At 40.3% G+C, this 21074-nt stretch overlaps 1 protein-coding gene across 6 annotated transcripts; it reads right to left on the reverse strand.

The window, feature by feature from the left end:
* Positions 1-1568: 1568 nt before the first annotated feature.
* On the reverse strand, positions 1569-20830 carry LOC140117782 (glycoprotein-N-acetylgalactosamine 3-beta-galactosyltransferase 1-like). Of its 6 annotated transcripts, none has more exons than XM_072134845.1 (5): positions 20781-20830; positions 9604-9735; positions 6110-6304; positions 4369-5030; positions 1569-3637 (listed from the first exon to the last, which is right to left on the reverse strand). In XM_072134845.1, the coding sequence occupies exons 3-5, from the start codon at positions 6300-6302 to the stop codon at positions 3425-3427; spliced, it is 1068 nt and encodes a 355-aa protein (XP_071990946.1). In that variant the 5' UTR covers positions 6303-6304; positions 9604-9735; positions 20781-20830; the 3' UTR covers positions 1569-3424. The 6 variants fall into 6 exon arrangements, with proteins under 6 accessions (XP_071990946.1, XP_071990942.1, XP_071990945.1 ...); XM_072134841.1 differs by lacking the exon at positions 20781-20830 and adding an exon at positions 18865-19738; XM_072134844.1 differs by lacking the exon at positions 20781-20830 and adding an exon at positions 18716-18807.
* Between the last annotated feature and the right edge of the window lie 244 nt (positions 20831-21074).

Here is a 21074-nt window from a genome sequence, read left to right on the forward strand (position 1 = left end):
ACTGCCGCTCACTGGCTTTTTTTCTTTTTCGGACCATTCTCTGTAAACCCTAGAGATGGTTGTGCATGAAAATCCCAGTAGATCAGCAGTTTCTGAAATACTCAGACCAGCCCTTCTGGCACCAACAACCATGCCACGTTCAAAGGCACTCAAATCACCTTTCTTCCCCATACTGATGCTCGGTTTGAACTGCAGGAGATTGTCTTGACCATGTCTACATGCCTAAATGCACTGAGTTGCCGCCATGTGATTGGATGATTAGAAATTAAGTGTTAACGAGCAGTTGGACAGGTGTACCTAATAAAGTGGCCGGTGAGTGTAGGTCCAAAAATTATATAAATTAAAATGCCAGCACATACTGCAAAAAAAGGCACCTGGCTTCAGAATTAGGCAAAATTGCACATTGCATTTTTTTGTACAGAAGATTTAAATTATTTTTTAAATCTATTTAAACATATTTAAATTTGGTATCTCTTGATCGCAATGTCCCAAAGAATAAAGGGGAGGTTTCATTTGGTGCACAAAAAGAAAGTTGTAAGAGCAGAACCCACAAAAAACTGCTGCAAAAGTGGGATTTTTTTGGCTATTTCCCTGCACCTGGAATTTTTTTACAGCTTTCCAGTACATTGCATGGAATATTAAATGGTGTCCCTAAAAAGTATAATTCGTCCCGCAGATAAAAAGCCCTCACACATCTCCGTAAAAAATTAAAAGCTATATTTAACCTTCCCCTGCTCTCTTAGCATTTCCCCCTCTCTCTGCCTTATGTAATCTTACTCCAGCAGAATAAGTTTCAGCAGTGGAAGCAAGAAGTGCTCCTTGCAGAGTTTAACAACCTGTGCAGCTACAGCAGGGAGGGGCTCTGGTAACACCTCCCAGATCCTTTCTGGCTCATTTGGATAATTTGTCATTTTTTATTTTATGGGGCACATGCAGCAAGTTTGTCAGATGTGTAAGAACCACAGAATGTGTGCAGTACACATATTTATTTTAGAAAACACATTATAACATTACAAAAATAAGAAAAGAATCATATAAACAATTCCCTTCAATCATGGATTTTCTTTCATTTGAGTAAAATTTAAATTAAATCTGTCACTAGAAATGTAATTTATAGCTGGTGAAAGGTTCCAATAGCCTTTTCTGAATTGAAAAATGCCTTTGTCAGCATTGTGTCACTACATTATACAACTTTGTTTCGCAGTATCTGGCTCCCTGCCAGCAGTGTGTGGTTAGTCCCAGTTGTTGAAGCTGCCTGTTTGCCTATGTATAAGTCTCCTCTCATCCAGCTCCTTCTGACCCTCCCCCTACACTCCTCTTGTCATGTAGGGTGGAGAGGGGAAACATGTGGAGGAGAGGAAAATTGCACGAGAAGACTGAGATGCAGTCTGAAATAATGTTTTATAAAGTAGTGGCATAGCATTGGCTTTTGGAACCAGTCAGCAGCAGACATTCCTGGTGACAGGTTCACTTTAAAGCAGCGATTTGGCCTAAAAGTCATATATTATTACGAACATTGTTTATTATCTGTACTATTCATCAGAATTTCTCAATAGGTAGTGCAATACTGTAGCCAAAAAATTAACAATTTTTATTCCTTTGGCGAGTCTTATGATCCTTCCACATCATAATTTTACTGACAATATTGTACTTTTATCCAGAAAACTAACTTTAACTGGTATTTCTTTATGAAGTCTCTATGGTCTATCCACAGGATACGTCATTGACATCTAATAGCTCTAGTTTCCACTCTATTGTAAAAACCCTGACTCTTTCCACATCTTCCATGGAGTTATTCAATAGTATATGAAATAAATACATTAAAGTAAACATTTTTAGCATTGCCTGTACCATAAATACAAAGTTCATGTGTGCAAAATGAAGCCATTGCTGTGGAATACATGGCTTTTCCAATATAAAATAAGGCACATATTGAGATTTTATATCTCCCCTGGCTGCAAACTGACAAAATACTAAATCAGTATGTGGCGAGGGATGTATGGAAAGGGTTCACGGACTGAGCCCACTCCAAACATATTGGGTGTTTTCTGTATATTGCAGCAAACACCTAGCTTTAAAATCCGCGTTGCTGGCACCAATCACAATGTTAACCCTTTACATGCGCAAGCAACAATTCATTGCCATGACAGCCTCAGGTGTTAAAATGTGCTGGTGGCACATTGTAACAGATCATGTACCAAATTCCCATATACTGCCATACAGTATGGCAGTAGATGGTAGGATCGATCAGACAAGCTAGTGTTTAAGTACCCTAGTACATATGAGAAATAGTAAAAAAAAATTATTAAAAAAAAGGGAAAAATGTAAAAAAAAATTTTTTAAAAAAGTTACAATCACCCCACCTCCTTAGCATTGATATAAAAATAAACACTAAAAATTGTAAACATGTTAGATATTGCCACGTCCCAAAATTCCCAATCTATCAATCTATAAAAACAGTTATTGACATAATATAGAGCCCAACTATCCGAAACTGCACTTTTTGCAACACTTAAAAAATTTAGCAATAAGTGATCAAAAAGTTGCACAGTCCTACGAATGGTATCAATGTAAACTTCATCATGTCCTGCACCATCTCTATGTCTTACACCATACACCAAAGTGCTAAAACGTTATTAAGGTCAGAACATGATGAAGAAATTTTATCATTATTCATTTTCAAAAGCTATTGAAACCTAACAAACCAATTAAAAAATTGGTATCCTCGTTATCGCACCAACCCAAGGAATAAAAGAAAGGTGTCATTTGGAATGCAAAGTGAAATCTGTGAAAACAGAGCCTGCAAGAAAATGGTGCAAAAGTGTTTTCTTCATCAAGTTCACTGCTTTTGGAATTTTTTTTCCTGCATCCCAGTACATGGCTTGGAAAATTAAATACCGTCCCTAAAAAATAGAATTTATTTAGTTAGCCCTCATAAAGCTCTGTACAGAGAAATATAAAAAAAAGCTTTGGAGAGGGAGCAAAAAATTGAAGCACAAAAATGAAAAAGGGCATCGGCCAGAAGGGGTTAAAGACATAATTTTCATCCTCGGTCAAGGCAGTATGAGGTTCATTGCATGCGTTATGGTACCGTACACAATTTAGAACTCAATAAATTAAGGTAAACTTAAAAACTTCCAGAAAAACATGACCTAAATTTTCTGCTCATATATATAAAAGATGAAAGAATGCCTCTGAGGTAAAAGTCTCTCCACGGTCAGTGTCAGTAGGTGACATGGTGGGGCAGATTTATCAAGCTGTCTGAAAGTCAGAATATTTCTAGTTGCCCATGGCAACCAATTACAGCTCCCCTTTAAAATATTCATGAGCACTGGTAAAATGAAAGCAGAGCTGTGATTGGTTGCCATGGGCAACTAGAAATGTCCAGACTTTCAGACAGCTTGATAAATCTGCCCCTATGAGTCTATGATGAGCTGGTTTCATTTGCTTTGATGTCAGGAGCAGGCTTCTTCTCATGGGTCACCGGCAGACGTCCTGCCGCCTCGGGTAATGGTGGCTGGTAACGATGGTCGTATCCGTACGCCCTCAAGTGATAGACCAAGTATTCTAGACCGTGCATCCAAGTGGGGTCAATGTAGTGAAAGGATATAGCCAGGTCTGAGCAGCACTGCGGACCCTGCAGAAGATATAATCACAAACATATGAGAAAAAACTATTCCCTCACATTAATCTCCTCACAACATAAGTGGTGTGAATTATGGACAACTACCTTATATACTCGAGTATAAGCCTAGTTTTTTAGCACAAAAAAATGTGCTGAAAACCCAAACTCGGCTTATAGTCGAGTAAAAAATATATAAATTTTACCAGGTTTTTGTGGTAAAATTAGGGGCCTCGGCTTATACTTGGGTCGGCTTATACTCGAGTATATACGGTACATTATATCTGTAGTCACTACCAAAATGGCTTATTTTACCCTACCTGGGTGGGTTTTCTTGGGCTGAAAACAACAGATACACTGTCCGTAGTAGACCTATGTGGTCCACTCATGATAATACAAAAGATAAAGCCGCAAACATGGCAACTGTACATGGTAGACATTGTATTGAAGATGTTCTTTTTAGGTCAGGTTGGATTCCAGGGCCCCCTGACACTGAGGGACCCATAGCAGCTTCTATAACTGCTACCGCCGTAGTTGTGTCCTTTAATAGGCGTAAACCATTAACTCATCCATCCGTGACTGAAAGTTTTCTGTGACTGACCTTTTCTCATTTTCTAGATATGTTAAAATACTGTATATTTTATTTTTATATATGTAAAAACTAAATATATAATATAACAAAAATATTGTGGTTTTTTTTTTTGCTTGATTATGATTAACAGTAGGAGCGACTTACAAAAACTTACCTCCACAATGGGATAAAAACAGTAACTCCAATACCAAAAACTCTTATCAAAGTGTCCTGTCAGATGAGATTCAGGTGGGAATGGATGAAAAGTTTCCCTTTTTTCTGTGTCTCTGGAGTCTCCAGCTATAACCCCCATTTTCTCCATACACTGGCCCAGTGCTAGGTCCTCCACCGATGTGGTGTGTTGGCAGACTCCGGTATCAAATCCTTTTACAAATCTGTTCAGAGCCTCCTTACTGAGTACATAACCAGCCCCACCACTCATGTAACCTTGCTTGGCAAATGGTTTGAAGCGTTTGCCAAAATAGACGGGCTGATCTGGAGTATAATTTGAGAGCATCCAACGTAAATTATCCACCACAATGTACGTGTCATCATCTGCTTTAAGAAACCAGTCAGCTTGATCATAGTAATTTTTGTGCACATACTGAAAAGCGCGAATGGTCTTCCAGTATAGTTGATCCCGTCCTTCTTTGGTTTCTAAGCCAATGGTAGGGAAGCTGGTATTGGTGGTGGAACTCATGAAAAGTACAACATTGCAGTGACGGGTCCAAGAATATTTTAGATGAATGGCTTTGGTATACAAGTTGCTTGGTCCAGTCATTATCCAGCAAAGTACTCTGACTTTTTGTGAAAGATCATCACTGACTTTGCTACTACCTAAAACAACCAGATAAAAAAAAACAAAATAGGGATCAATTTAATATTTGTATTTCAAAATGAAATAATAAATTGTGGATAAATTATCAGAAAAAGTTACTAAAACAAGTGAAGGAAGCACATCATATCCTGATGGGTAGATGTATGCGTTACAGGGACATCTACCACCAGGATGAAGGATTGTAAACCAAGCACACTGTCATACTGGTGTGTGCCCTCTCTGGCAGGATCCATTCATCTTGTAGCTTCTTATGGCCTTGTGTTCTTTACAAGAAAATGCTCAGGCTTATTTGCAATTTTTTTTCAAGCTTTTTTATGTAAAAAAACAAGGGTATAAGAATCTGGTGGTAGATGTCCTTTAACCTTATACCATGTGTTACCATGCCAAAGAAGGGGGTTGGTTTGGGACCAATAGAAGAGATTTTTGATGGTCTATGGATGGTCTATGACGCTACTAGAGCTACCTTGAGATAGACAATTGGGCCTGTTTTACCGGTGAGAGCGGTGTCATGCCGGCAGGTGGTACAACCATGTACTTTGGGAATGGAGGAGGACTGGGAATGCCTGGATCAGCTTGACTATAGGAAGGGCTGGAGGTGGGCCGAAGTTCAGGAGACGTACTGCAGAATTGAAGGTAACCAAGTGTTACCTAATCTGTTAGCCTTTGGGAGAACATTTGTGCTTCCACAGTGGCATAACTTGAAGCTGATGGGACTCAGTGCAAAGGATGTGCCAGGCCACTAGCTATGATATATGATTTATAGCACTTGTCTTCTCCTATGGGAAAGTGACACCTTATGGGTCCCCTAAGCGTTTTAGGCCTGGTAGCAACCACACCCTTTGCACCCCCTCAAGTTACGCCTCTACTGCTCATCAAGTTATATTATCAGGTAAGGAGATGTGGAACCTTGGCCACTGTAGAGTGCACAAAGAAGAACAATCTCTATATATTGGCCTAATATCCTAAGATAGACTAGTAATTGTCAGACTTATAAAACATCTTTTATTTTATGTTAACTACAAATAGCTGAAAACAAATCATTCTAGATAACAAGGTGCTCTTATTACTATACATTTACCTGGCTGGTGAACATGCGGGACCTTTTCCAGCAGAGCCATGTCCTCAATTGTTTTCCAGGAGCGAATTGCTACAGGTGCCTTCACTCTGAAACTGTGAGTGATGTTGTGTACCAGGAGGAATATGGTGAAAAAGCCAATAAGCATGCCGAGCATGAATGCCAGCCATGAATTCCTGCCAGAAATGAAGGCCATTGCTGTAAAGAAATGCATATATATTTCAAAACTGTTCACAGAAACTCTCTTACTACAAGTGTTGTGTGAAATGCTCTACATTACATTCAGATGGTCGGCTTTACACCAATTGTAACATGATTTCACAGAAATATGGCACCTTAATTACAAAACAGCACCTGACCTGTCTATAAGTAACCCGAAGATGTGCTGCGGGGAGAAGAGAGTGTCGAAGGGTGAGTACTAAGTTTATTAAAGGGGCTCTTTGCTGGACATTTTATAAATGGGGTCACTCTGCTTTATGTTTTATTAATGGGGGCATGCTGCTGGACATTGTATTTTTGGGGTACTCTGCTGGAAATTTCCTTAAGGGGGATACTGCTGGATGCTTTATTAATGGGGCACTCTGCTTGACGTTACAATAATGGGGGCACTCTGCTAGACATTATATTGATGAAGGGAGACTACTGGACATTTTATAAGTGCTTATACTCAAGTCAATACGTTTTCCCAGTTTTTTATGGTAAACTTGGGTGCCTTGGCTTATAATTGGCTTTTACTTGAGTATATACGGTAAACCTGTTGTGAGGTTTACAGAATATATCCCAGGCTGATGCAATGCTGCACCCTCCGAGCTGAAAAGGTAACAGGTAACAATAAGAGAAGATTTTATCAACCTCTCCACTTTAAGCCACTACAGGCATAGTGCAGGAGATTCAGAATTCTTATACATTATCTTCTCCAAAAAGTAGATTTACACATATTTACAGTGCACTTCTCCCTCATAAGAGTAACATTATAAAAAATATAAAACACCAATGATGCCATAATGACCCTATTAAAAACTTTCCTATAAACTCCTCTTATAATGTCTATTATTTTGGACAGAACCTGCGACAGACCCTCTAATCAGTGCTTTTGCTCTCCCAATACAATGGGATGCAAATGGAAGGTGGTTACTCTGAGGAGCTCCGGTGACGTAGCAAGAGTGCCCTGACCGATTATCATAATTTTCATAACTCTATATTGCATGATCGCTGCATATAGAGTTATAATAAAAGAAAACCTGAGGAGCATAGTTCCTCTGGAACGTCTTAATAGGACACATCTACCATCATTAAAGATGGTAAAAAAAATACCTTGAAATACCTGGAAATTTTACTTGCGGAATTCAAACTTTGCAATGTAAAAGTTGAACTCACCCTTGCCCCAGGCATAGTGAAATATGATGCAAGAACTGAACAGCAGCCATGACACTGAAACAACTCTGAGGCTGCATTCACACCTGGCGTTACGGTTGCATTTTGAAATGCAATCTAAAGGCTCCACCCCCTAGCACACATTGATGCATTTCCTGTGAGTTTAGTAAACGTGTAGGAAACGCAATGCTCACTCATTGGGGCACACTTACTTACCTGGTCCAGTTGCGATCTCGCGGCGCGTTGTCCGGACGAGGATTCGGGTCTGCCAGGATTCAGTAAGGTCGTGCGCCCGATATCCAGCAGGTGTCGCTGCTGCGCCGAGGTCCACCGGAGTTCACCCTCTTCTTCCCGTTGTATGCAAGTGCTGATCTTGCGACAATTCTTTTTCTAAATTCCCCGGTTTGTCCGAATCCACCGGGTTGTCAGACGGCCAGACCCCCAGATTCCTGTCGCGGCGCCGATGCGCCACTATCCAGTCACCAAAACCCGGGGCAATTCGGCGCAAATCTGAAATATTCGGGAGAACCTGACGGAATCGCGGCCGCAGGACCCTTAATAATGTGCCCCATTGTGTGATCGGGGTTGGAGCCCTTCAAAACGCAATTGAAAAACAATGTGTGAATGTGGCTTGAGTGTCTTGAAATTCCATAAAACTAAGTCACTCGGAGGGTGAAAACATTTGAAAATCACGCAAACTGTTCCCATCACAATTATTTCAGCATCCTTAGGCCATCACAGACCTTAAAAAAACAGACCTGCGGTCATGGAGACCACAGCCATGTGTATGATCACATAGACATACATAGGGACGTGTGGTATCCATTGAATCGTGTTTCTAAATAAGGTTTGTGTTCCAGATAAGCGTGTTTGTTGCACATCTGCCAAAAAATAGCATCTTTGTGCTGTCAATGTGGCGCCATTGTTGTATCTGCAAGTTTGTGGAAAACATGCACATGCAAATGGGCAACTTAACCAACTTTCCATGAAACATGGGCAACTTAATCAATGCAACCATCTGCTATCCATTATTTTCACTGATGCATAGTGGGGCATTTATTACCATATTGACTTTTTTTTCTTTTTCCTTGCTGCGCCTTATTTATAAACAGTCTGCGCCACTGTATTTCTCCTTTTTCGACACTCACATCTTTTCTGCTTTTTGATGTACAATTTTGGCACAACTTTGATATCCTGACTCTTTTCCACTGTTTTTGGCACCATTTTTGTCGCACAATTAAAGCTGCAAAAAGCTGGTCTACAGAGTTCTATTACACCTTCATGAGACAGTTCTGACCCTTTTCGGTCCTGCGCCACTTCATTAACCCCTTGAGCCACAATGTAACATCCCAAGGAAAATTGTAGAATGATTTGTGTGCCAAAAACACAGACCCTATGGCAAAATTGCCAACATAAATTTTAATGTGCCTGAGTTCTCTGTAATCCTATATACACGCAACATCTTATCCGATGGACCGTTTTCGTGCATCCCATGTGTCATTGGTGAATGATCTTTGATCATGCACAGATTACAATTGAAAAAGACTGAAGCCTGCCCAAGATGCAAACATGAGCAGGGATAGAACCTGCATCTCGGGCAAGTCATGATGTGTGTATGAGCCCTAAAACTGACTGATATGGATGTGGATAAATGCCCCTGCTCTATTTTCACAAAACCCCTGATATTATCATTAACGTACATGGGTCTGCATGCTATCTATGAAAAACAAGACAATAAAAAATGTTATTGTTTATAACCCCAAATACACGACAGGCTGCGGTAAATACTGCAGTTTCAAAAACATCAAAAACTGCAGGTGTAGTTCCAGACTAAACAACTGAATAAATGGTTTAGGGTTTTAATGAAAAAAAAATTACAAAAAAAATGTATGGATTTGTGCATTTAATGAGATATCCAATGGTCGGTCTAGTGAGGCAGGGCAGACTTGGTCATTTGCCATTTTTCTAAGTGATGTATTCTCTGCAGCATTATATTACACTACAAGTGGACATACTGCATTCTTTAAAGTTAAAATATTCCAAAATAATGCAACCTTAAAAACCTTAATGCTACATGTAACTACACTAGCATTGTCCAAATACAATGCACTCATTGTACTTACCTGAGGTTTATGGTGATAGGGGGTGAAGGAAGATCCAGGTGGATGTGAATTATCTTTGTGGCACACGGCGATGGATAGCCTTAGGGACGGAGATTGAAATACAGGTTCTGCACATCACTACGGGAAGTGAACCTGAGATATAATTAGAAGTATTAATAATAAGTATTCTGCATTATGTTGTAGAGCAATGTGCTAGGTGTATCCGCCCTGATCACTGCAGAGCTGCGGTGCCTGCACTCACACAAGAGATGCTTACTCAGTGTGCACTCACTGTCACTGTCACACATAGTGAGAAGGCTGCTACCTACAGGACGTCAGGAAACAGGCAGGGAGAGCCAATCCCATCTCATGACCTCACATTCCCAGCTCGCCCTATACACACCCAGCTGAGGAACAGTATGAAATAGTCACTGGACAAATACCAAAACTTCTTCCTCTCATGGGACATGTAATCAGACATCTGCCAGATGTATACCAGCACCGTCACATAGAGACTATAAACTAACATCATACTGACGAGCACATTTATCATGTCATTTTTTCTGTTTACTTAATTTATTTATTTGCATAGGGTTCATTAAAATGTATGCACAACCTTTATAAATGTGTAATGCAACTTACAACACCAGCCCCTGCAGATTCACAGGCTGTGTAATCTAGAATCATGAGAAAGTGCAGGGGAGAGGAAATCTTCTCTGCTCATTGTACCAGCCTATGAAGCTGCAGCACCGAGGGGCCCTGCTAATGCCCCCCAGAGACCTTCAGACTAATTAGCAATTGATTTTAGAAGGAAGGAGGACATGCATAATAAATATAAGAAGATTACCACAGTCACAGTGCCTGGATCTATGAGTAAGTACCCCTGGTTTATCATACAGGATTTTGTGGGTAGCTTTAAAGCGTAAAGTTATAATTATTTTACCAAACTTTTACATTTTATCAAAATTTTACATAACTATATGTGATTCCCCCTTTAATAAAAAACAGAGTGATGCCTACTTTGTGCTGCTGACTCAAAGTTATGTAATTTTCTGTTCTGAAAGTGTTTCACAAAAATCTCTCTCACCAGAGGTGAAGTGGGCAGGGACTAATGTCTGTCTGTGCTATGCCTGGCAGCTTCCATCATATGAAGGCACAGGGAACATATAATAAGTGAAAGAAATCCAAGTAAACCAGTTACATGCTGTTTGAGCACTAAGGGTTAATAGCTTTTCTGCACAGTGCACAAAGTGCCGAGTACAGACTGAAATGGAGGAACTGATAGGGAACAGGGGAGGTCTTGTACCTCAATATTCTTTGTAGGAGATATCTGTATCCACTGTCTTGAACACATCCAGCACTGCTACATACACAGAGAGTGCTCTGTCACATGACCTCCTCCTCTGTAAGCAGGGTGCAGCAGCCCATCCCCTCCCAAGAGTCCATAGAGTTTGTTAATACTCCAGACTCCATGGTTTGTCAGCCCAGGCAGAGGAAGTAGCTTCCTCATAGTCCTGGTGCTGCTTACAATGTATACAAAGGTAACATATACAGATCTCCAGGGTGAATATATACTATAAAACCACCTGCAGCGTTATAGGCTTTAAACCAATATTATACTGCCTTTACTGCCATGCTCTGCCCAATACGTACCCACTACATTAGATAAATATACAACAGGCTGACATTGCGCGTTTTAAAAAAAGAAAAAGCACAGATCAATCAACAAATCAGGCTAGAGATAAAGGATGACATAAAACAGACCAGCACCATTTTTTGTCATGGTTTGCTTATATAAAAAAATGTGTCTTTGGTGCTTTGACATGTACAATTGAGTTGTGGTTGCTCTTTTGTCTGACACTTTTCAATACAATGCACTTAAAGGCAGTTGTCATGTGTGTTTATAGTTTGTGACACATAATGAAATCCGACACAATTTTTTTGCAACAGTATGAAGCCAAGTGCACCAAAATTAAATAGGGGCAACTGTGTACACGTCTTGAAAAAAAATAACTGTCACACGGTGCACAGTGCAAGGACACATGCAACTTGTGCAATCAATGAATTTTTGTCCCCTTTATGTCTACTTGGTTCAGTATGAATAAATGTAACTGTATGCATCTGGGTACTAATAATCTGCATGACTAAAATGTATCACACCGAGTAATCCTTGGAGAATTACTTACAAAGAAAATATTTTGGGTGTACCTGTAGCTCACATGCAATGTCAATCAGCTTCTTCTGTAGCCAGTGGCATCTTGTTAGAAAGAAGAAACTGAAATGAACTTGTAGGAAAGGGACATTATTTTCAAGCATTTCTGATAAAATACCTAGTAATAGAGAGGATACATGGATTTGAAGATTAGGATTAGTGCTGGCTTGGATTATGTGTATATATGGAGGAAATTTACAATCTTATGATAAAAGGGAAAGTTAAGCCCCCCTCCGCATGAACGTGCTGTGCTGTCAGTTCCCACGGACCAAGCAATGTTCAGTGGATGGAGTCCTTGGGGGTCATTTATCTTATCTCTGTTTGTTTTTGCCTGTTTTTTTCCATCCGCTACTCGGGTACTTTATCAATCTCACTTTTTCCTTGTGTTAAATTTCTTACAAATGTCTCACAAATGTCACACAAATGTCACTTCTTTCCATTTTCTAAGTTTACCTTAAGAATGGTTTGATCTGCAGTTTTTTGTGCCAAAAAATGTTGCAAGTTTGAAACAATTTGAAAAGATAAATGACATTTAGCACAACTGGAATAGAAGATAAACGTGTCTTACTGACGATCAAACAAAAGTCTGGCGGACGTCAGTGCACATTTCAAAAAGTCCCCAAAAAGGCACAAAAATTATAATGTGCAAAAAAAGGCTCAAAAAAGAAAGAAAAATAAAGATAAATGAACCCTTGCCTTTCTGTAAATTATGTTGCAAAAACTCCCTGTCTGCTGGCTGAACACCATAGCTGACACTTTATGTATGCTGCTGTTTAGAGGGCAGACAGGGAGTACTTGGATTATTTATAATTATAATACAAGAACTCCCATCTACTACACTGTGGTCAATCCATGGGATCTGACCAGAACATGAGTCTGTATCAATAGCCCAAACACGTTTGTGTTCAGGGAACCTAAATTCCTAAACACTTAATAGACCATTAATTGTCAACTGATTAGTAATGTAAATGGGATAATGAAACCTTAAAGTCTAACTTAAAAGGGGTTTTTCAGGAATTCTACAACCTTAGGCACAACAGTCCCTTATAAGCAGATCAACATCAATTTCTTTACTAGTTCATTACAATGTAACCTATACACACTTCTCCTATATTTTGTTCACTGTGATTTTCCAGTCTGACAAACGACCTTAATGTATTGGGCGCACCATAAGAAGAAGAAGAAATTACACTCCACATTCATGATCGGGTTTAGGAGTTGATAGACTTCTTTATACTTGTTTGTCTAAATGTGCGCCAAAAAAGGTGTTGGAAGACTAGAAGTGCAGGGAAAGTGTTGGAAACAAAAACTTGTCCAAAGTGAGAGATAAAAAAGGGTTGGAAAACTGATGGGGTTTTTTTTTGGTCCTGACTTTCTGTTAGGATTGCCGGAGATTAAACAGGCACAAAAACATTAATAAATCCCCCTTTCTTCCTATAAGCTGTGACTAAGGGTAGTTTCACAACTAAGGGTACATTCACAGACGGTATGCCCGCCGTGTGGGCATACCGCCGTGTGTTGGAGAGGAGGAGGAGGTGGCCCCTCCTCCCTCAATAGAGAATAGCGGCACACGGCCGCACACACGTCGAAAGATAGAGCATGCTCTATCCTTTTGCGGTGTGCGACCCGGATCTGCGCCATGCTGCTATTGCTGTCTATGGGGACTTACATGCGGCCGCAGACGGCCATGTGAATGAACCCTAAAGCTTTAACATTGCTATGAAAACTACACCTGGTTCCTAACCCTTATCAGTGACCTACCATAGATTTCTATTGCCTTCAAAGATCCCCATCCATTATAAAAAAGTTTTTATAATTTTTTCCACCATCAACAGATCAGGGAAAAAACAAGCCAATGTGAAAACAACAATACAAATAAATGTCTTTTGTGAGGCATCAGTGAAAATCACTGAAGCACAGACCAGAAAACTAACGCCAATGTAAAAGAGCCCTAACTCTCAGAATGTGAATGTTAGGGAACACAAGGAGATGTAATTTGACCAAATGATGCCCTATTTCCATAGGTTTCAGGTGTAAATTTCCGAAATACACATCTACTATATGTAACTTATAGGTTTGGACTCACTAATGTTTGAGGCTGATACAAATGTAGAGCAGAATCCTGCATTATTCACGGCAATAGTTGTAAGTTGTATTCTACATTGTGCTTAGAACCTGATGAGCGGGTTAATGATTGACATTACCAATTATCCTGGGTGTGCCAGAAGCCCTTGTAGATGCATATCAATGAATTGTTTTTATTTCACAAGAAAACAGTATTGTGATCTTTTTGTGATAAAATGAGTTGTGCATTTTTGTTCCTGTAATTATATTGCAAACTGAAAGGTCTGTGTCTATTTTACCAACAGGGAAATAAGAGCTTTCACTGCTTTCTCCTACAGAGTTTGGACATGAGGCAGGGACCATGTGCTGGCAGCACTTCAAGGACCCAACAGGACTCAAATAGTTATGTAAGAAACAAATAGTGAATATGTAATAGCATTACAGCACGGAGGTGGAGGGTCTGCATTCATAATGTACACTCACCCACCACTTTATTAGGTACACCTGTCCAACTGCTCGTTAACACTTAATTTCTAATCAGCCAATCACATGGCGACAACTCAGTGCATTTAGGCATGTAGACATGGTCAAGACAATCTCCTGCAGTTCAAACCGAGCATCAGTATGGGGACGAAAGGTGATTTGAGTGCCTTTGAACGTGGCATGGTTGTTGGTGCCGGAAGGGCTGGTCTGAGTATTTCAGAAACTGCTGATCTACTGGGATTTTCACGCACAACCATTTCTAGGGTTTATAGAGAATGGTCCGAAAAAGAAAAAACATCCAGTGAGCGGCAGTTCTGTGGGCGGAAATGCCTTGTTGATGCCAGAGGTCAGAGGAGAATGGGCAGACTGGTTCGAGCTGATAGAAAGGCAACAGTGACTCAAATCACCACCCGTTACAACCAAGGTAGGCAGAAGAGCATCTCTGAACGCACAGTACGTCGAACTTTGAGGCAGATGGGCTACAGCAGCAGAAGACCACACCGGTTGCCACTCCTTTCAGCTAAGAACAGGAAACTAAGGCTACAATTTGCACAAGCTCATCGAAATTGGACAAGAGAAGATTGGAAAAACGTTGCCTGGTCTGATGAGTCTCGATTTCTGCTGCGACATTCGGATGGTAGGGTCAGAATTTGGCGTCAACAACATGAAAGCATGGATCCATCCTGCCTTGGTTCAGGCTGGTGGTGGTGGTGTCATGGTGTGGGGAATATTTTCTTGGCACTCTTTGGGCCCCTTGGTACCAACGCCAGAGCCTACCTGAGTATTGTTGCTGACCATGTCCATCCCTTTATGACCACAATGTACCCAACATCTGATGGCTACTTTCAGCAGGATAATGCGCCATGTCATAAAGCTGGAATCATCTCATACTGGTTTCTTGAACATGACAATGAGTTCCCTGTACTCAAATGGCCTCCATAGTCACCAGATCTCAATCCAATAGAGCATCTTTGGGATGTGGTAGAACAGGAGATTCACATCATGGATGTGCAGCCAACAAATCTGCGGCAACTGTGTGATGCCATCATGTCAATATGGACCAAAATCTCTGAGGAATGCTTCCAGCACCTTGTTAGTCTATGCCACGAAGAATTGAGGCAGTTCTGAAGGCAAAAGGGGGTCCAACCCGTTACTAGCATGGTGTACCTAATAAAATATTGCACCTACATGGAAATGTCATATTCCTGCAGATCTGTAGTTATGTAAAAGTTTATAGGCGTGGATGAAAACTGGTTCCTCCCGTAAGAAGGCGCGGAAGTGCTTCCTCTGTAGCCATAACCTGCACCTCTTGGTAATATGTTATGGATTGTTCAAAAACTTTGGGGGGCATTTATTCTTGTCTTTCAAACAGAAAACTGGCTCAGTTTTTTTCTCCCTCGCTGCGCCTATTGCGCCTTATTTATGAAGTGTCAGCACCACAACATTGCTGCTTCTCTGACACTCACGATTTGTTCTTGTTTGGCTGCAAAATTGTCCAGCGAATCTATTTTATTTGACGAGACAAGGATCATCCAGCACTGCGTCAAAAGTTTTCCAAATTTTACTGATGTGTTTCGATCCCTCACATGGCTCTTAGTCGTAGGGTTTTGTTTATGCCCCAAGAGCCCCATGGCCCATTAACATAATTTTAAAAGTTGATTTTAGAAGGAAGAGGCCATGGGTAACAAATAAAAGAAGATTACTACAGTCACGGTGCCCGGATCTATAACTTAATACCTCTATTTTGATGGTAGATTAACTTTAAGGATGTCAGGATATGGCAGAGAAATTCTTTATTCAAGTTACTTGAACCTAACAAAAGACTTTAAATTGGGAAAAAGATAAGGGAAGGGAAAAGTTGTGAGTGTGCAGCTGCTTGCTACAAACAGTGAGCTTGTAGCTGGTAGCACGGCAAGACTCTATATCCTCTTTGCTATTTAGTTAGATCGCTTGGCAGCATTAAATTATAGGAGAAGCAATTACCGTTCTATACATATATAATAGTAGTGCCATTGAGTTTCACTGAGGCAACTACGCTACTGTACAAGATAAAATTATTAAATTGCTAAATACAGCACTGCCGTCTACATGTAATATTGGCACTATATTATATATACTAAAAAGTGTAAGCAGATCATTTATTGGCATTAGACCATTGCAGATACAGTGAATGCATTCTGTCTTCTCAAATTTCCCCAAGTATGAAAGTATAAGGGGATGGTATATTCTAACAGGAGTTCTAACAGGAAGAATTAGCGGACCCTCTCCTGTTTACCTGCCCTAGGCTGGTACCTTACAGCCCACTGGTTCTCATAAAGTATGGTGCTACTAGTGATACCAAACTAGTATTCTACATATCTCACAAATGAACATGAGACTATTTTAAATGATTTAATAAAAGCTACATTTTAGTTTATACACTCACAACTTTTCCCTTCCCTTATCTTTTTCCCAAACAAGTGACAATTTCCTATAGGTGGTGTACATCGTGAGTATATAACCAGGGAGGTCTATGCCAGATTGCAACCTTTTCTTTGCCTGTCCAATCAAACATTTATAGACCCAGAGCAACACACAGGCCTAGAAAAACCCAACAGAAAAAAAAAACACAACTCAAAACACATCAGCATTTTTACCTTCATTAATAATGATGTGTTTTGCCAGATGCGGTTTCCCATGCAGTTTGTACATCTTATCAGAGTGGCCTAAAAATGTAAATTGAATATTCCCATGTAGCAGTAAGTTAATCAATTAAACTGTGCGGCCATAGGTCCCCCAGTTCAAATCCTTTTTTTTTTGACAATGAGTACAGTATTTGCAAACTTTTGCACCACTTACTCCACTACTGAAAAGGGAATGGGAAAGGGGGGTAAGTTTTGCCTGTCAAGCTGATATGGGCCTGATTTATCAAACATTGTGAACTGCTCAAAAAATAAAGGGGACACTTAAACAACACAATATAACTCCAAGGAAATCAAACATCTGTGAAATCTAACTGTCCACTTAGGAAGCAACACTGATTAACAATCAATTAATTACAAAGGCCATTAGCAAGACAGGGTGCAGTCACACGTTGCAGTTAAAACTGCACCACAATCAGCTTTGAGGTGGTTTTAGAGGCAGTTTTGTCAATTTCACAGGTGAAAAACATGAGCTGAACGGTTGAATTAGATTTTGAAGGAGAAAGCTGTTCCACAAATGTCATTCACCTGTTGATTTGATGTCTTTTACTTGCTAAAATAAGTAATACCACCTAAAACCAACCCAAAACTAATTGCGATGCAGTTTTAACTGTAATGTGTGACCGCACCCTCAATAAAGGAGTGGTTCTGCAGGTGGTTTCAATGCTTTCTGGCTGATGTTTTTGTCACATTTGAATGTTGGTGGTGCTTTCACAATCGTGGTAGCATGAGACGGACTCTACAACCCACACAAGTGGCTCAGGTAGTGCAGCTCATCCAGGATGGCACAGTGTAGTGTCCAGAGGCTGGAGGCGCTACCAGGAAAAAGGAAAGTACACCAGGAGACGTGGAGGGGGGCCAGGAAAACTTCCTCCGCCTTTGTGCAAGGAGGAAAGGGAGGAGCACTGCCAGAACCCTGCAAAATGACACTGTAGCCAATGTAGAACACTTTGATCTTCTTAGACATCTCCCAATTAAAGCATGATATGCTCCTCCCTTACCATCACATCCCTCCTTCCTTACCATGTACAGTTGGTATAAAGAGCTGAGCCACTGTATCAAAACTGCCATTATGTAATCATCCAATTGTTGTAGAGCAAAACGTATTGATATTATTTCCAAATTACATTTAGATTTTTTCGGGATTGAGGGGGAAAACACATATTTGGGTCTGTGCCCCAATTTTTTTAAGACCCTGGCAATGCACCTGGCTGCTAGTGCTGCACAACTGGGTCGTGACAGATGCTGAAAGTCAATGATGAAGTTAAGGAAAACTTGTGAGAAGTCCCTAAGCTAAACTTTTGTCCCAGATGATATGAGCTACTACTGATTTTAAATGTATTGGAAAATGTATTGATCTCAGATCACCTCTGAATTCTACACAGAAGGGGGATTTATGGATACTCAAGGCTTCTATGAAAACTGATTCATTTTTGTTACTGAAAAAGTTCATTCAGGAAGGAAAGTTTACATAGAATAGAGTTTATGTAAAATATCCTTAAGGTTTTCATGCCTAGAAGTTTCTGTAAGGTTTACAGCCACACTGGAAATCAGTAGTAGTCTTCAATATTGCTACGAACTTGCTACAATTGGTGAGCCAAGATGATAGACTTTGCTAGTATTGTATCTATAACAAATAGGATGATGAATTGGTCTAAAATCCACAGCGTGATAGTTATATGACGTTACTGACCTCTTTGCTGCAGCTCTTTTGGGTTAATCGAAAGCAATATGCTGAGTATGTCCTTAAAATAGGACTTTGCTCTTGCTACTCGTATAACAAAAAATTCATCAGGAAGTGATGAAATATGCAAAACACACTCATAACATTTTAATACTCACATGTTCTGCAGAAAGATACGGGGAAGCGTTTCCTGTTGATCTGACCTCTTGCCAAAAAAGTGAAATGTTGGTTTAGTAAAAAAAAGAGGCAGTCTAAATTCTCATTTTAACTACTGCTCAGTGTCTGTATCTAGAATCTGTATCTAGTATTTACAGGAAAAATATGCTACATAGCGAGCAGAACAGGGTTTACAAGTTATGGGCAGGGCTGGACTCATGTTGGTTGCTGTTTAGTGCAACTCTTCTCGCCTCATATAGAGTAGACATACTCATGTCTTACTATAAGCAGTGAGCCATTCAATTTCTAAATATTCACACCATATGTATGATATTGAAGCTGCACATGTAAGTGATACAGAATATTACGTTTAGAATACAGGCGGTCCCCTACTTAAGGACACCCGACTTACATACAACCCATAGTTACAGACAGACCCCTCTGATCTCTGGTGAAGGTTTCTGAATGCTTTACTATAGTCTTAGACTGCAATTATCTGCTGTAAGGCATCTGTAATGAAGCTTTATTGATAATCCTTGGTCCCATTACAGCAAAAAATGTTTAAACTCCTATTGTCACTGGGGCCAAATTTTTGTTTGTCTGGAGCTACAATTATAAAATATACAGTTTCGACTTACATACAAATTCAACTTAAGAACAAACCTCCAGACCCTATCTTGTACGTAACCCGGGGACTGCCTGTATAAATATGACTCAGCACTCTCAACAGGAGAGGAAAAATATTCTGTTTAATCTGGAAACAAATCTGCAGTGAATCCTAAATGCACGTAGCCTAGGAGGAAATCTATTGTCAAAATCAAGCAAAAGGGACACGGTAACAGCAAGCAGAAGAGAGGGGGGAGTGCAAAGGGAGACCCCCACAGATTGCAAAAACTTGGGGTCGTACCCCTCGTCGTTCCGTCAGACTAATGGAGCATACAGGCGAGTATGACCTTTTTGCTCCATTAATCTCTATGCGCTTGGCAATTTCGGTAAGATCCATAGAGATTAATGGAGCAGAAGAACGGTCATACCTGGCTGTCTAATCTATTAGTCTGGCGGAGCAACAGGGGTCAGACAGACCCCTTGTTTTCATGATCTGAGGGGGTCTCAGCAACTAACTTTAGTTCCTGGGACTTTAAAACTACAGCACAGAGTGAACTGTGGTAATGCCCCGTAGAGCCCTTCAGGTTCATTAGCATTATGTTAAAAGTTGATTTTAGAAGGCATGGATAACAAATATAAGAGGATTTCCACAGTCACGGTGCCTGGATCTATGAGAATGTTCCTTTACAGTCATATCAATACAGGAGTCCTAACTAAAAGGCATTATACTACCTGTGTACATAGCAATAATAATTTGCTCATATTTATTCACAAAATTCTCATTAAACATAACTTGTATCCTGCAATCACTAAGCATCAGTACCCATTCTGTATATTCACTGCTACATGGTCAACAGTGACAACAACAGGCAATTGTATAGAACACGATTTGGCACATCTACTTATCTGTCCCTGTGCGACTCCTGATCCGGACTGTCCGACAAGGATTCGTGAAGATTGTGCGCCTGATATCCTGCATGTGTTGCTTCCCCGATCAGGTCCGCCGGAGTTCACCTCCTTTTACCTTGTGTATGTAAGTGCATGGCTTGTGACACAATTTTTAAGTTAAATCCCACGGTTTGTCCAAATCCGTCGGATCGTCGGACGGCCCGCCTACCCCCCCCCCCCCATTTGTGTCGCATGAAAGCCGCCACGATTCCGCCAAAATCCGATCCCGTGCACTAAAAACCCCTTTTAAATCTCTGTTACAGCGGTACAACATGGAAATCTCTAAGCAGAGACGAAAGTGCGGTCCCCGGGGCCCTTAGTAAATGAGCCCCAATGTATACAAGAGCTACAAGTTATTTCTTACCTCTCAGGTCTATTGGTGTTTACAATGACACCTTGATGTTACCGTCAGATTGGTGGAAGAACTGGTATACGTGATACATTACCCCTAGGGTAAACTAAGTTACTCTGTGTACTTACTCACTAATGTTTAACATGGATGGTATCGTACTACAGGTTTTTATTCTGTTGACAGCGTTCACATGTGAATGTGATCTTCTAATCTCCAAGATATTTAGTAATGAAATAGGGGGCTTTGGTTATCTGAGCTATGTCATTTCCACTTTAATATATTTATGGTCAAAGTTCTCTGTAGCCA

The sequence above is a fragment of the Engystomops pustulosus genome, chromosome 2, assembly GCF_040894005.1.
Source record: "Engystomops pustulosus chromosome 2, aEngPut4.maternal, whole genome shotgun sequence".
Classification (NCBI taxonomy): Eukaryota; Metazoa; Chordata; class Amphibia; order Anura; family Leptodactylidae; genus Engystomops; species Engystomops pustulosus.